This window comes from Vombatus ursinus, unplaced genomic scaffold (genome assembly GCF_900497805.2).
Source record: "Vombatus ursinus unplaced genomic scaffold, bare-nosed wombat genome assembly UNPS02014781.1, whole genome shotgun sequence".
Taxonomy (NCBI): Eukaryota; Metazoa; Chordata; class Mammalia; order Diprotodontia; family Vombatidae; genus Vombatus; species Vombatus ursinus.
The window spans coordinates 8,232,056-8,249,679 of record NW_020954559.1 but is presented as its reverse complement, the minus strand read 5'-3'; the positions used below and the strand labels follow the sequence as shown (position 1 = coordinate 8,249,679).

At 34.5% G+C, this 17,624-nt stretch overlaps 1 protein-coding gene across 1 annotated transcript in view; it reads right to left on the bottom strand.

The window, feature by feature from the left end:
• The window catches only part of LOC114046108 (unconventional myosin-XVI-like), a 682,808-nt gene that overhangs the window by 217,856 nt on the left and 447,328 nt on the right, over window positions 1-17,624 (bottom strand). Inside the window, exons 22-23 of the mRNA XM_027866362.1 lie at window positions 15,106-15,258; window positions 10,267-10,467 (exon numbers count right to left, since the gene is read on the bottom strand). Of these exons, the coding sequence (XP_027722163.1) occupies window positions 10,267-10,467; window positions 15,106-15,258 (354 nt within the window). The remainder of the gene's footprint in view (window positions 1-10,266; window positions 10,468-15,105; window positions 15,259-17,624) is intronic.

Genomic DNA, 17,624 nt, shown 5'->3' with positions numbered 1-17,624 from the left:
TGTACCCTTTCATCTCTTTTTGTTACAAAGGCTTTGGGATCTGCTACCTCTCCTCCAAGGCAGAAAGGGAAGTACTAAGAAGAAAGGGAAAAAAAGATAAATAAAATAAATTATATAGTATCATTGAAGTTTCTTCCTTCCTTCCTTCCTTCGTTCCTTCCTTCGTTCCTTCCTTCCTTCCTTCCTTCCTTCCTTCCTTCCTTCCTCCTTCCCTTTCTTTCTTTCTTTCTTTCTTTCTTTCTTTCTTTCTTTCTCTCTTTCTTTCTTTCTTGTGCACAGAACAGAAAGAAGCCAAGAAGGAACCACAAGATAAGTAGGACAGTTTTGAAAGCTTCAAGTTAAACTTATATAATTTAAAATAAAATAGCTGCACACAATTGACACCTGCAGTTTCATGTACAACACTTTTTCTCTTTTATTATGTATAGAGAAAGGCCAATTTTATTTGGAGTGTGTTAAGCTCAGAATAAATATATTTTTTAAATAAGAAAATGAAAAAAAAGAAATATATATTCTTTGAGGGAAAGGATTTTTTCATGTTTGTCTTTGTATTTCCAGTGCCTAGCATTGTGCCTAAAACATAGTAAGTAATTGGTGTTTGATGCTTGCTGACTGATTTATTTACCAGAAAATTACAAAATATCTATATCTTATGTTTATTACATATAGACTTGGTATATATAAATGGATATATGGATGGATATACAATATGTGAACATACACAATATATGCATGTATACATACTCACATGCACACAAATACATATATGTGTACATTTGTGTCTATATATGACACACATGTATGTGACATATATGTATATAGCACACATATATGTGTACAATGAATTAACCAGGAACACAGCTATCAATATTCTGGAATTTTATGCTTTCTCTCTTTTTTTTTTTGACTGTATATAAAAGTGGAGATAGCAGAAGTTATTAAGTTTTTGATGAAACTATGAGATCACTTAAAAGCCCTTTTGTGTTTTCTCTAACAAAACCCTGAGTGAGTACTCATCACACAATCTGTGACAATTTATTCCAATACAGTATTTCACTGGAAATGATAGAATATCACAAGCAGGCTGAGTTAGCAACATGGTCTCTCTGGTTTTAACTCTTTGAAAAGTCTGTCCAAAAGGTGAACAAATGCAGATTTAAGTTAAAAACAAATAACTCTTTCTGTGAGTGAAAATGCCTTTGTCAAATAACCTTTAATAGTTTCAGCACAGCTTAGACTAGACTGATTTGATTGTTATGTCTGGGGATTCAGCCTGGAGAGAGAAGAAAAAAAGAGGAAATAAAATGAAAGCTTCCCTATTGATTAATCCATCTCCTTTGTCTTTTGATTTAAAGGTTCAGTTTCACAGTCTGCCTGGGATACAAGCTGTCTCCCACAAATCTCCCCATGGTGAAGGTGAGTCGACAGCTGAGACAGGTATTTCTGACACATGTAGAGTTAGGAAATTGAACACCTATTGATCCACATTTAAAAGATGTTATGTAAACAAGTTTAAAGGCAAAGATGTCCATCTTTTGGCCAGATCCATTTATCACCTTGTTATAGGTCAGAGCAACATTGCATTTCAAGGTAAGACACCCTTGTCAAAATGGTTAGCATGTTGGCAAATCTTAGAAAATTTCAGCATTGGAAGGGACCTAGGAATTTATCTAGTTCAATCTATACCTACCTGGGAGCTTTCTCTACAGCATCTCAAATCAAATAATCATTAAGCTTTCTACTGATGGGGGACTCACTACTTCAAAAGGCAGGCAATTCTACAGTGGATTGTTAGCTCTGATTGTTAGCAAATGTTTGCTTATATTGAGGCAAGATATGTCTTCTATCCATTGCTCCTGCTTCTGACCCCATGGACCAAATTAGGCAAGTTCTTCTTCTATATGATAGCCTTTCTAAAATAAGAACATAACTCTTACAAGCTCCCCTCCCCTTAATTCCTCTCTTCTTCATGCCAATTCCATTAAGTAATTTTCTTATGGCATAATTTTAAATTCCCTTAACATCCTGGCTGCCCTCTTATGCCAATGCCTTTCCTAAAATATGGTACCTATAGCTGAACAATATTTGAAATGTGGTCTGACCAGAACCGAAGATCACATTAGCTTTTTCAGCTTCTTTTTTCATACACAACATTAATTCATATTAAGGTAAGAGTTCAATAGATACCCCTAATTTTTTTTTCATATGAATTGTTGTGTAACAGTATCTTGCACATAGTAAGGATGGGGATGAATTTGGGATTACTGTTCATTGTTACAGATGAGGAAATTTTTTCTACCCATACTAGTAGGCACCTTCACTACCCCTTATAGTCTTGGAGGATTGCTGAGAGCACTGAGTCTGTAGATATCATAGGCAGGACTTGAACCCAAGTTTTCTTCATTTCAAGGACTACTTCTTAACCATTATGCCACACTGCCTCTCAAGTAGTGACTTAATAAACGTTTATTGGATTGCATTGAATTAAAATAAATCTTTCCCTTTCTGTTCTTTGGTAGTTGATTTTTTTGAGCCTAAGTAAGGGATTTAAGGTTTGTTCCTATTGAATTTCATCTTACTAGATTGTGGTCTATAGTTCTAAACTGTGAAGATATTTTTGGTCCTGAACCTATCAAATGATGTGTTTTTATTCCTCCTAGCTTCATGCCAGATACGTTTTTTTAAACATGCCATCTATTCCTTCATTCATGTCCCTGATGAAAATGCCAAACTGTGTAGGCCAAAATATAGATCCCTATAGGCATGTGACTCCTTCTAGGTTGACATTAATCAATTGATCACCATTCTTTGTATTTGTCTAATCTTTCAGTCACTTCTGAATCCATCAAGCCATACCATTATTGGCCCACATTTCTTTGCTTTGTCCACAAGAATATTATGAGAAAATGTCCCCCCAAATTCCATGATAAAACCACAATATACTATGCACATGGCATTGTCCAAGTCTACCAGTTAAGTAGCCCTATCAAAAAGAAGTAAAAAAAATACAATTACTTTCAGGTGTAACAGTTGTAGCAAGGCTTAGACTGACTGCCTTGTGAGGTGGGCTTAAATCACCTAAGGCACAGGGAGTCATATTCTTCCCAAATCTGGAAGAGAGGAAGCTAATGAGTAATTAAAACTAGAGGGCATAATGTTTTGCTTTAGAGGAAGTTTAGATCTTTTTCCCAAGATAAGAGAGAAAACACCAAGAAGAGGAGGTTGCTAGGGGCCTGAAAGGGGTCGGGGGTTGGGGCAGATACATGAAGGGGAATGTGGAAAAACTGGTTGTCCTTATCTCTTCCTCAAGACTTTTTTCCACTGAGTGCCATTGGAACTCCTTTCTAAGTATTCTATTATCATGCTAAATAGTTATTCATTATTTTTATTAAAAAAAAACAGATGGTTGTCCCTGTGCTTTTCATTTCCTTGTGTTCCTTGTTTAATAGGATGAAGGCACAACACACCTCTGGGAGCCATAATGGAGAAACTGATCTTTCCTAGTTCAGGGCTGAGATCAGAACTTCCATGACTATTGTTACACTCTTTTCTAAGAACATAATCATGAGCCATTAATATTTTGTGAACCCATGCTGACTTATGATGATTGTTGTTTCTTTATTTCAGATGCAGAAACATGATGTGTTTTGATGAACTGTTCAAATCAAATAATCCATTGATAATAATTTACTGTATTGTCTACCTACTATGTGCTAGGTGTGGTGTAGGATTATGCTAATAAAACTCAGATATTTCTATTCCTCAGAGATTTGATTGTCAGAAGACTATCAATAAACAAACTTCAGACTCATTTTGATGGAAAAATAGTCCTTTTCTTTTAAAGAAAAAAAAGAATCAGTTATTTCGCAGTTTAGGAAAGGATGAGCAATAAAACATTATTCTTTCTTAAAATCACTTCCAATAACTAGGCTAACATTTCAGTGATGTGATTCATGAGAAAGCATGCAGAAAACAATGAAATGGATAGTCAAGTGTAGAACCCAAGTGACTATGATTTCTCCTTCATGCCTTAGTTGAGGATGATGAGGGGTGGAAAAGGAAAAAAAAATAAAAATATATCACAAAAAGTTACACACACACCCAGAGTATGCAAGAGTAATATATTTTTATTTAGTAAGAAAAAGCTTAGGTATGAATATATGCTGGTTTCATAACAGGCTTTATTTCTTTAAGTATACTATTCAAAAAAACTCAAAAAGAGAAAATATATCAAATGTGGTTGCTTTATGTAAGAATAATTAGTAAAAATATGTAAAAATATTAGAATAAACTCTAATTTTAAGGGAAAAAATAGGATGAATAACTACAATTAGGCAATTCCCAAACAATGTCAATATAATAGAAAAGGCTATCTTTAAATTTGTTGATTAAAAATATGATTTGACTGACTTTTCATGCAATAAATAATGTATTAAGCACCTACTATGGACCAAACCCTATACTATGTGCTGGGATATATGAACAGAAAATTGAGACAAGAAACTGTGTTGTGCTATGTAGCTAAACATTTCTAATTAGATTGACTGTAATCTTTCATGTCGGCCAGAAAAGAAAGGCTTTTAATACAATGTAATGTTACAGATTGTCCTTTTTCTCTTCTACTGTGATGCTATCAACATCACTGACAAATAAAAATGTTCAAGTTTCCTAAGTATTTCATATGACTATGATTTTTTTTTCTAATCTCTCTCCTCTTTTCTGAAGAATGATCAACTAATATGTATTCAGCACAGTAAGAAACACTGTAGGGCACATAGAATGAGGAGATATTGTGCCTATACTTAATGAGCTTCCCCCTGACACACAGAGACACATCATTCAACACTAGCTCTCTCGTTGGCCTTTACTGCCTGGCCTGGCAACTGTCTCTTCTAGCAATGCAATCCCTACTGCCTCATAGCTACTATGGGCCACATGGCCATAGCTACTAAAAAATCCAGAAAAGAATGTTATCACCAAAGTCCTTGCCACTGTTCAACATCAGAAATGGATATGGTTTTGTCAATGGAAGCAACTCTAAAAGATTTTTGTTCATATATTAGCCTTTTATTCATTCTATACTCCAGTCAGACTGAATTACTTGTCCTTCACAACACTGGACTTCCTTTCTGCCCCAAAGCTGAAGCCTCCCATATGATTGTCTCCCCCTGTGGATTCTTTGAGAGCAGGGATTGTCTCACTTTGTCATCTGTATTCCTAGTCCTTAGAACAGTGATTTGCACTAAGTAAGTACTCAATAAATGCTTTTTCATTCATTCATTTATGAATACTAAAATGTTCAGGAAAAGAAACACACTAACAAAAATGAAAGAAAAACTGTTATTGCAAACTTGATTTGGAATAAAATATCATACCCAGGTAACCTTGTATATTAATTTAACAAATTCAATTCAACAAGCATTTTAAGTGTCAATTATGTGCCAGACATTGTGAGAGCAAAGGTACTTGTGGATACAAAGACTAATAAATAGTGTCCTTAGAAATTTACACTTTAATAAAAACAAACTGACAAAATCCTCTGCCAAAATCAGACCATACTAAAAGGACTTTAGTGGAGTAAAAAGACATTCAATAAACCCAATCATTTTTTAAATATTTTTATTTGGTCAGATTTTCTCAAAAATATTTTTATGTGGAATATTTGTGTACACTTTCTATAAGCACAAGCAATGAAGATTATTATAATGAGAAAATTACAAAATCTATAGGCATATAAAAATATGTTTACTTTTTGGAAGTCCAGCATCAAAATACCATTTCTAGGGGATCAGCAAGCATTTATTAAACACCTACTATGTACTCATACCACTCAATATCTGCTGCTCTACCTGGTTTTAACTCCACCAAACAAGATGCCTCCTGGTGTCCACACACACACACACATACACACACACACACACACAGAGAAACACCCACACACATTTTCCTGCCTCTTTTTGTGTGTTAGATTGTAAGCTCTGTGAAGGTAAAGACTATCTTACTTTTTATTAATTGTATCCCTAGCATTTAGGACAGTTTGTGGCACATAGTAGGCACTTAATAAATATTTATTGGATTGGATTGCTTGATATTGTGCCAGGAGATATAAACTTACCTAGCTCTTAAAAGAAAGACTGAAGGCAAAAAGAAAAGGGGACTACAGAGGATGCGATGGATATATAGTATCATGGAAACAACAAACATGAGCTTAGACAGACTTTGAGAGAAAGTGGAGGATGAAAGAGCCTGGCATACTATGGAGTCATGAAGAGTCAGATGTGACAGAATGTTGGGACAACAACAAAGCACTTAAAATATTGTATGGAAAACAACAAAATAAAATCAGACAGCTAAGCCTTTTTCTCTTCCCAATCTTAGGAGTTGAGGCTTAGGACTGAGGCTAGCAAGTAAGAATCAGGGTTTCCAAAAAGCCATTTGTGGTCCTAGAGCTCTTGGAAGTGATCTCTGTACCCAAAGTGTCTTTTCAGTTCCTTAGGGGAGTAAGATATACACTCACTGTCTAGTTTGGGAGTTTTCCACTGGACAGAGAGTTCTAGATCTTCTCCTGAATTTTAAATTGAATTATTGAATTCAGCAGAAATAACAATGGAATTTTCACATGCTAGAGAAGGATTATCTCAAGAGGTTCAAGATCTTTACATAAGCTGGGATGAATAGCTCCAACTCTTGTCTCTCAATTTATACCTGGAGAGGATCAGTTAAATCTGCCTCTCCCTACTTATGCAATTAGGCAATGAAGGACACAAATGATATCTTATAGTCTAGTATTCCCAAAACTGGATTTGCTATGAATGCAGATTGACAACCTATCACTAACTTGTCATGAAAACAATTATCAATATGTTTTAAGGCTCATAGAATATTTCTGGAGATTTAGAGAAGTTTACCACTCCCTAAACTTTGAGCTCTTTCCTTAATGCACTAGGAAGCAAAAGTGGCAACTTCAGTTTTATGCCTGAACAACTGATTTTAAAAAACTTACAATTCTCTGAATTCATTCTTCTCATAGCCTGCACTCCCTACTTTAAGCCACCCTACATTTTATAAGCTGTTTTTCCTAGTCCCAGATTTATAATCAAGAGAGGTCTCAGATGGTATTACTTATCTCTAGGAGTAGCTATCCTCTTCTCTAGTACTAAAATTTAGCCTTGCAATAAAATAATGCTTTTGATTTCAATTAGTATAAAAGAGATTTAATGAAAAATAAAACTATACCAACAGTTATCATTCTTTCCAAACTATACTTTTGTTTCCCTTCATGATTCTTATTTTCAATTGCCAATAAAACTGAATGCAATTATCTAATGCTTGAACCATTATATAAATCACTTGCTGGATGTTAAGGGCTACCCTTGAAAGAGGCTATCCCATCATGTTCTTAAATTGGCTCCAGAAGACTTCAATTTAACTTCATTCTCATTAATGTTGGACAATTAGTATTTCATACATACCCTCTTTGCCACTTAAAAAAAGAAATCTTTAATGAAGACTGATTATGCTCCTAAGAGAACTGAAAATTGAAATGGGTTTAAGAATAATCCTTAGTTTAACAAACATTTGTTAATCTTCTACTACATGCAAAACACTTTGTAAGGCACTGGGTAAAAGTGAAAAACCAAATTACACACAGCTCCTGTCCTCAAAGAGCTTTTGTTCTCATTGGAGTGGTAGGATCTGTTAAGGTATATACAAGATTAATTATTTTTCAGCTTAGAATATGACTAAGTTTACAGGATAGGACAAATAGGGTGAACTGAGAGATTTGTAATAATTTCACATGGTGGTAATCTGGGAAAGTTTTTGTTTGCCTTAAGTGTTCAGTACATTCAGGAAAAAAACATCAAAATAAGACTTCGAAAAGTGTTTTGAAGTCAGACTATGCTCTGCTGGGGAGGAGTTTCTGCTGTAATTCAAATACCGTTCTTAATTTTTTTTTTAAAAAAGTCTCTTCTCCTTTGCTCTACCATGAACTATATATAGATATAGATAAAGATATACACATGCATGCTTTTATATATATGTATATATATATGTAAAAAAAAGTGATTTCAAAAAGCAAATTTTTTCAAGAAAGTTCAGCAATGAGTCAGTTCATTCTAGATGTTGGATTAATCATTTACTATCACCAGCAGAGATGATGACCACCTATTTTAAGATGAATTAATTTAAAATAAAATGATTTCATAAACAACTTTTTAGTATAACATTTCAAAGGATGAAGAAATACAAACAATAGTGAAAAGTTATCTCTAGACATCTAGTTGACATAATGTATACAGTATTGAACATGGAGGTTGGACTACCTGAGTTCAAAGAATGCCTCAGATTCCCCACTTACAAAATGGGAATAATAGTACGACCCACCTCACAAGATTATTTTGAGGGTCAGATGAGATAACATACAAATCACTTTGCAAAATTGAAAGTGTTACACAAATGTGAGCTATTATTATTATTTCTAACAAGTCAAACTTTTATTGCTTTCCCAAAATTTGCTAGCAAAGTACTTCGCTTTATAGAGCTATAAACATAAAAGAAAAACAAAAAAGAAACCAAAAAAACAAAAAACAAAAACCCCCTGACTACTCTTCTACTACGTCTTTATCTGCTGAGTTAAGAAATACCATATTAAGACTTAAGGAGGGAAAATTTGTTAGCAGTAGATAGTTCAAATGTTTTACCAGTCCACAATATATTTTGGGTTAGGGAATAATTTTCTAGTCCAGTGGTGTCAAACTGAAATAGAAATGGGCCCAATAAACTATACATAAGGATGCCAGTGGGCTGCATATTGACTCAGTTTTAAAATGTAATATTTTCCCATGTTTTATTGTATTATTATTTATTTTATTAAGTATTTCCTAATACATTTCAATTTGGTTTTGGCCACACTGGGAGAGTCGTGGGCCACATTTTACATTGCATTTTTGACACCTATGTCCTAGTCCCTTCCTCTGGCCAAAGATAAGACCACAGTCATGCCTTAAACCATTGGATCCCCTTTAGGAATCCATTTTCAAAAATGTTTTTATGTTTCTAATTACCATAGAAACCTTAGTTCCTGGAAAGCAAACACCTGGGGATTTCATTTTAATGAATGGTACAAAAGATGCAACTATCTAAATTTTTTCAAGGATTTTTTTTTGGCACAACCTTTAGTTAGATGTTTCATTCACTTGGTCTTATTAATGTGTGCGTGCGTGTGTGTGTGTGTATGTGTGTAGCTTTTTTTTCAGTAAATTCTTCCATCTCACTGTGGCATGGATGGACTACATGGGTCCTTTCCAACTCTAGAACTGTTATCCCATGATCTTAAAGAACATGAACTTGGGTTTTGGGAGTCTATGCTAGTGTAGCATAGACTATGGTCAGTCTTACCATCCTAGAAATGTTTAGGGTATAGATGTGCCCAGCAATTGACTGTATGTCTGCAGCCCAAAGATCAGTCTAGCTAAACCCAGGGAGACAAATTACCACGAAATTGTCTAGCTCATAGATGTAAACTATGTAAGTAAAGCAAGATGATTATAATCTGCCTTGATGGATTTTTAAGGGCCTTAAGTGAAAGCTAAGAAATTTGACTTTATCCAATTTGGAAAAGTTAAAGGTTTGGGTATAGGTGAAAGTGACATGAACAAAGTCATGCTTTAGAAAGTCTGGTGTGGCAGAAAGCACAGGGTGTGAGTGATAAAATGTCTTATTTAAATGCAATATATATATATACACATTCATACTTGCATATATATATATATATACTATCTTTTCTTTTTAAATAAATATTTGTTTAGCAAATGAAAATAGAATTAACTCAATCTTTAGACTCATAAAATTATAAAGTCTATATCAAAGGCTTCTGGGTCAAACTAAGAAGTATTTTATCCTGGTGCACTGGAAAGAGTAATGGATGTAGACACAATGTACTTTAGTTTGCATCCCAATTCAGGCACTTATGTAAAATACGTGACCTGGAACAAGTCCCTTCATCTTTCTTGTCCTTACTTTCTTCATCCATAAAAAGAAGGAATTGGACTAGATAACTCTGAAGATTCCTTCTAATTCTGCATCTGTAAGTGTGGTCCTAACCTTGAAAGACATTTGAGAACTGGCAGTTCCAAAATGGATTCCCAAAACTGGCTGATTTGTTCCCTCCCTTTACTTTGTGAAAATGAAGTATTATAAAAGTTATGACAATACTAAACTTATCTCTTAATCCTTTGACTATTATTTGCAGTTTACTGAACTTACCCGTCCTGCATAGTGCATAATAGTGAAGGTGGTACAATGATCTTTGAGTGCCACATTTCCATTCCCATCTTTAATGGCAGAATACACCACATTAGAATTGGAAGATTCCAAGAGAGACTGCAGCCATTTGGGAAGATTAGATTCCAGTGATCCAAGCACTTGGCTCTCTTCATCCAACAAAGAGAGAAATCCAGATGGCTTCTGAAAAGCAAAAGAAACAATACTTTAAAAAGGCCTTGGGCAGTTCTTCTACTCTAATCCTTTCAATTTGGTATTTTTTTTTGTTAAATAGAAAAATTGTTTAATATTTTGTGGCTAAGAAAGTACTCATAACCATCACTTTTTAAAGTTAGATTGTTTTCTAAGTACTAGAAAGTGACTTTTTAGACATTTTTTATGAATTGAATTTCATCCTGACACATTTCATTAAAAACAATGGGATTACAAATTAAAAGAGTTCTCATTGAAATGAGCTAAAAATGTTGCTTATGTCAGGAAAGTTGCAGTTTATTTTAATATATGGGAGTTGGTCTAACCCAAACTAAGCACTTCATATTTCAGTTAGGAAGAAGAAGAAAAAGAAGAAATCACCACCAACAAACATGAGAAAGAAAAAAGACTAAGTCTCAAGATTATGTGACAAAATCCCACTCAGCAGGAAGTAGGAAGTGCCTCTATGACATTCCACAGTTCAGACCTAGAAAAAGCAACCGTGCAGAAGAAAGTTATAAATCTCAAATTAGAAGGCTGATCATTTGTGACTGCCAAAGAAAAGAACTAAAGCACTACAGTATCCGATGTTCTAAAATTAATTCTGCATCACTGGAAAGGGCTGCTTAACAGTACTTCCCAGCCTCCAACATCTCCCCCATATTTAGCATACCATTCTGCCTACATAGTTTGGACATCTGTTGAACAACTTTTTTACCTAGTGCTTTGTATCACTTTACTCCCTCAATTTGATCCCTAGGAAAAGTGCTGGAGTAAAGTTTAAAATGGCCTTTTTAACTAAGATAATTGGTTGAGTCCATGCCCATACAGATAGTCTTCTGTAATCCAATTTAGAGTTGGTTCTGAGAAGCTCTATCCCCAGAGTGTGGCCTCCTTCTCTACAATAACTGATAACAGTCTATCAAGGATCACTGGTGGAAGGAAAGGAAGAATAGCAATTTGTACTAATAAAGGATATACCTATACTGAGAAACTCATAGACTTTTTGAAATATTGATGTAAGAAATAATGTAATTTAGTGAGCAGAGAGATCTAACACATTTTGTCAATGTTCATACATTAATGCCATTTTCCTAGTGAGGCCTGAAGATAGAGGCTTCATGAATAGATTGAATAGGCAGCTGCCTTCACGGTTTAATGTAAGGCCCCCAAACATGCCCCATCTTCATACATAAAAAGAAGGAATTGGACTAGATAACTCTGAAGATTCCTTCTAATTCTGCATCTATAAGTGTGGTCCTAACCTTGAAAGACATTTGAGAACTGGTAGTTCCAAAATGGATTCCCAAAAGTGGCTGATTTGTTCCCTCCCTTTACTTTGTGAAAATGAAGTATTATAAAAGTTATGACAATACTAAACTTATCCCTTAATCCTTTGTCTATTATTTGCAGTTTACTGAAGATAGAGGCTCCATCCAATCTTAATAGGTGATATTCCACCCTTATAGAGTGAATCCTTTGGATCTTGAATGCTTTCAACAATTCCAGAGTAGCTTACCAAAATGCAAGTATTTGCTAGAGGAATCAGTTTTGATCAGTTTCAACTAAAGCTAATGGAAATTATTTATATAATATTTCCGATCATCTCAGCTATCTGGCCTTGTGGGAATGGGGCACAAAGTACTGGGTATAGGAGACTGGTGATCTTTGGGCAAAGGAGAAATCCAGAATATGAAGTGTTTATTTTATTTTATTTTTTTTTTTTTGAGAGAGACAGAGACAGAGAAAGACAGAGAGTGAGAAAGACAGAAACAGAGATTTTCAGCTAGAGGAATGGGACTAGGAAAGATTCTTAGAAGTGGCATTCCAGTTCTTTCCTAGAAGGAAGAGAAGTATTTCAGCTTCAAGGAAGAGAAGCATTTCTGCAGTTGAAGATCAAGCACTAGAGAAGGCCTTCATGAATATGCACAGATCACACCTGGGTGAGTGATAGATAAAACTAAGGAGCAAATATTCCCATTGGGAAGCTCTTTAGGAAGGTTTCCACTGAAAGGGCATACTAACCAAAGAAGATAAGCATAATAGCCCTTTATTATGGGTGTATTTTGACTCACACAAAGGAATTCTTTGTGACCTAACTTGAGACCCTGAAGTACACAAAGAGCTGAACAAGGGAAGAGGGTACAAGTATACATTTGAATCAGTTGCTAGAGAGACAAGGATATCACTAGCTCTCTGGAGGAGACAGTATACACCAGATATTCAATAACCAAAGAGAACATTTGGGTTATAAGTTGATCTTTAGGTAATGATAGAAGTAAAATGGGGATGAATAATCTAGTGAGCAGTCTGAAATTCCTGTAATTCTATGAAATAGATTGGAGAAAGATCTAAGAATGCCTTGAATGCTAGTTTAAGAAGTGTGTATTTTATTATTTAGGTAATAAGGGGCCAGTATAGATAATAATCATATTTACAGTATATATGTATAAAATCTCATTTGATCACAACAACCCTACCAAAGGAAAAAACAACCTGCAAAAATCCCTTATTTTACAGATGAGGAAACTGAAGCTGAGAAACATTACATGACTTCATCAGGAGCTGGTAAGTGTCTGAGGGCAGGATATAAGCTCAGCCCAGCACTATAAATATGTGTGCGTGTGTATGAGTGTGTGTGTGTGTGTGTGTGTGTGTGTGTCCACACACTCTGCCACTTACTGCCTCTAATAATAGTGAACATTTATAAAGAACTTTATGGTTTGCAAAGTGCTTTACATATATTATTTGATCATTACAACAACCTTGTGAGGTAGTTATTATTATTATGCCCATTTTACAGATGAGAAAACTGAACCTAAGAGAAATAAAGTGACTTGCTCAGGGGACGATAGCTTGCAAGTGACTAGGGCAGGATTTGAACTCAGATTTTTGTGACTGCAAATCTTTTTTCCATTATTCTAAGATCCTTTCCAATAGAAATCTTTGAATAGGAGAGTAGCATAGTCAGACATGTGCATTAGGAACATAATTTTGGCAGCTATGTATAGAATGGATTGGAAAAGGAGAAAATAAAGACATGGAGACCACAAAAAAAGATATCACTAGTCTAGTTGGGAGGTGATATGGTCTCAAATGGTAGAAATGAAGGTAAAGAAGCACTATTTAAGTGAAAGAAAAGGATGAAGTACTGAAGATGTTCTAGAGAGCCAATGGCCAGAATTGAGGCTTATGGGCATCTGGAAGTGAAGAACTTGCTTAAAGAGATATTGGATACCAAAAATTAAGTGGAAATCAGAGGACAAACTTTGCCTTCTTAACAATCCCACCTCCAGATGGACTCTTGTGCATATTATCTTAACTCAGTCTATATACTGATGAGAGGCAGGATATAGTAGAAAGAGCACTGAATATGACATCAGAAGACATCATCTGAAACTTTTTAACTTACACTGTCAACTTATGAATCACATATAGGGTGATCTGGAGGAAGAGGGGTTCCAGTTGCAATTTAAAGAAGGGAAAGTATATGTTAAGGAACAGAAAAAAAAGTCTTTTTTTTTTTTTAATTTGGGCAAAGAACTGTAAGTGAAGAATAAGGACCGATTGTAGGAATATAATGTGGGCCTTGGCATCGTGCACACACAATGACAGAACAGATGAACAGAGGAATAAGACTGGGGAGAAGAAGAGGAGATGATTATAAACAACTCTCCCCCATTAATATTCAGGTGGGGGAGGAGGGAGGCAACTTGATTAAGTTTTACTAGGGAAATTTTTATGAGAATTTAGGCAGGGGGGGTGGTTCAGATTGTATTTCTTTTAAAATGGAATAGATAACTTTTTTTTTTTTCCTTTCTGAGATAGCTCAAGAGTAGTTCTGTCTAAAGATAAGGAGAATAGACTAAATGTCTTCTTGGGGTCCCTTCCAGCACCACAATTTAATGATTTTTTGAATCTATTTTTATAGGGTAAAAAATAGTATACTCTCTAAAATAGCTGAATAGTGTCCTTTTCAAAGAACCATCAAGCACTTTAGATATATATTCTATAAATACTCATAATAGCTATATGTATGGGTCAGTGAATATTGATATCTACCTAATTTAGATAAGGAAACTGAGGCAAAAAGTCACTTAACACATAAACTGAAGTTCAGCAATGATGAATGGACAAATTTGATTCTGAAATACAAACCAAGTTTTATTTTTTTAGTTTTTTTTCCCATTTAGTCTTAAAGTCTTGGCCAACAGTTCACTATTGAAGTTCATATAACCTTTGACTATGAGTATTAAGGAAATCTTATGAATGTGTTTTATGATTCCTCTAGTCTTAGAGATTATATTATAAATTGTGAACATTAAGAGTTTGCAGCTGTGCCAAAAGATGATTCTTTAGGGATGGAGCCAAAGTTGAGCATTTTTATAACAAGATGATCATATATTTCCTACTACTCATTCAGTAAATTGGTAATCATCCAAGAGCTCTTTCGGGAAAAGGTAGTGTGTGTTCTTCAACAGATTTGGAAAGGTAATAAATATATTCAAGGGTTTATAGATGAAGAGGTTTCAAAAAAGTTCACTTAAAAGAAAGCAGTTTATCTCTATTATTTTAAGATTTATACTGCTTGAAAAATATGCAATTGTACCAAGTGGATATGCAGGGTACCTGGAAAAAAAAATCCAAAGCTGCCGTCTGGTTACTAGGAGAATATGTTGTTTCCATGGTAACTCCCTCTTGTACACATTCTGTTTGCTCTTGTAGAAAAAGCACTTCATTGATATACTGATGTATCTTCTCATTGGTCATGTTGACACAGAGCTATTGTGACAAAAAAAAGAAAGAAAAGAAAACATTTACAAAACAATTAGGCAGTTCAGTATTAACTGTATTTAAAAAGAAGTGTTTGATGAAATGGAGACACATGAGAGTTCCAAACCAACTAGATCATACAGGTAAAAGTATGTCATTGCTCTCATATAAGTCAGAATAAAAAAAATTTACTCCATATTTTAATATAACTTTTTAAAAAAATATAGCTTCAGTTGAATTAAGAGTTTTCAAAATCCAAACCAAAACCTTATAGTAGCCACTTAGTACAGCAGTTTAAATTTTTTTAAAATATCTTCTCTAGCTATTATGTTCTGGTTTCAATTACAAATTAAAATTTCTAGGTTATTTAAATGACACTGTACCCCAAAGTATATTTTTCCTTCACTGGAACAATGCTGTAGCCATTTGTGGACAGATTTTAAAGTCATCTCTCATTTCAAATATATTTGACTTGCTTTCAATATTTAAGACAAAAAAAAAGATGTCAACCATTATCATCATTGTAATAACTCATATACATTATATCAGCATGGGAAGCAACTATCTACAGATAGTCAGTTCAGGACAGGATTGCAGCATCAAGCTCCAAGTTAAGATGGAGGAAGGTGAGCAAAAGATCCCAGGGTTACCAGGATAATATCTAGAAGAAGTAATATCTTTATAGAAGATCAAATATAAAGTATCTAGATAGAATCTGAAAGAAAAAATCTGGTCAATACAAGTAGCAACCTAGAACTCAGGAAATCAGGTAGATCAAGAGAATGGCACCAATGCTCAAAACATAGAAGTGAGATGTGCCAAGATAGTGCCAAGACTTCTTCAATAATCATTAACAAATATTAAGTACCTAGTATAACTAAAGCATTCTGCTAGGTGCCAGAAGTACAATTTTTTTTAAATGACATAGTTCTTGCTCTCAAGGACCCTTTAATTTTCTTTTGAAGGTTTCTCTTGCCCTTTTTTTAATCATTTGTCTTGAATAGGATTTGGTGACTGGCTGTGAGCTATCCCCAAAAGAAAGGTGCACTTCATATATTCTCTGATCCTAAAATGGGGCAGAGATCAAAAAACTAGGACAGCAAGAGTATAGTCATTCCTTCCACATCACAAGGATTAGTGGAGCAGTACCCCTGCGATCTGGAAAATCCATGTAAAACTTTTTGGTCCTCTCTTCATACCAGAGAAGAAGTCTGATTTTTTTTTTCTTTTTCTTTTATGGGGTGTTTACAGTACCTTATTGTAAAATTTGGGTTAAGTATTTAATCATAGGCTACATATAGGTCAATGTTAAGTAAATAAATTGTATGAATAAGAAATAAAATAATATGAAATACTACAGTAATTTCTTATGCCAACCCATAATATATTGAAACAGCAATACATTGAAATCACAATGAGGAAAATTGTGACGTAGAAGGGATAAGTGTACTTTGCATTTGTACTTATCCACCATCTATCTCTCTATCTATCTATCCATCAAATCTATCTAAATTCCTTCCACCCTACCTCCCCCTACAGGATTATTATTCCTTTCTGAGATACAAATTCATATGGCTAGATGAGACAATTGCCTTTTGAACAACAGTGTCCATTGTGAGGAAATTCCGCTTCAAGAACAGGTTGAGTGAGCTCAGTACCTGAATTCTGATATGAAGCTCTAAGTCTGGATTCAAAACTCCATTCATTCTTACTCACTCAGCTCTATCATTTAGTATTGTCTTGGTTCTGTAATAGCTGAGCATATAATTGTAGAATCATAGAGCCAGCATATACAGATATGCCTTTCTTTATATCCCCAGTGCTTAGCTCAGTGTCTGATACATAGTAAGCACTTATTAAATGTTTGTCATATGGCTGAAGGATTGGAATATCACTCCTAGAAATAAGTTTTGAAGTTCAACACTCAGAAAAAATCTGAGAAATTACCAAAGAGTAATAGCTATGTAACAGAATAATAATGATAACTAACATATTTATACTACTTACTATATGCCAGATACTATGTTAAGTGCTTTGCTCTCATTAGCTCATTTGATCCTCACAACAACATTGCAAAGTAGGTGCTATTATTATTCTACTTTTATAGACGAGAAAATTGAGTCCTAGAAAGATTAAGTGACTTGCCCATGGTGACACAACTAGTAAGTGTTTAAAGCTATATTTGGATTCAGGTTTAAAAGAAAGGCAAAAAAGATAGCCCTCAACTTTGAGGAGCTCACACTCTAGTGTGGCAGACAACATGCAAACAACTGTAGAAATGATAAGATATATACATTCAAGATATATACAGAATAGGTAAAAGAGAATTTCAGGGGAAAGGCAATTGTAGAATGTTGGGACTGGAGAGGATGAAG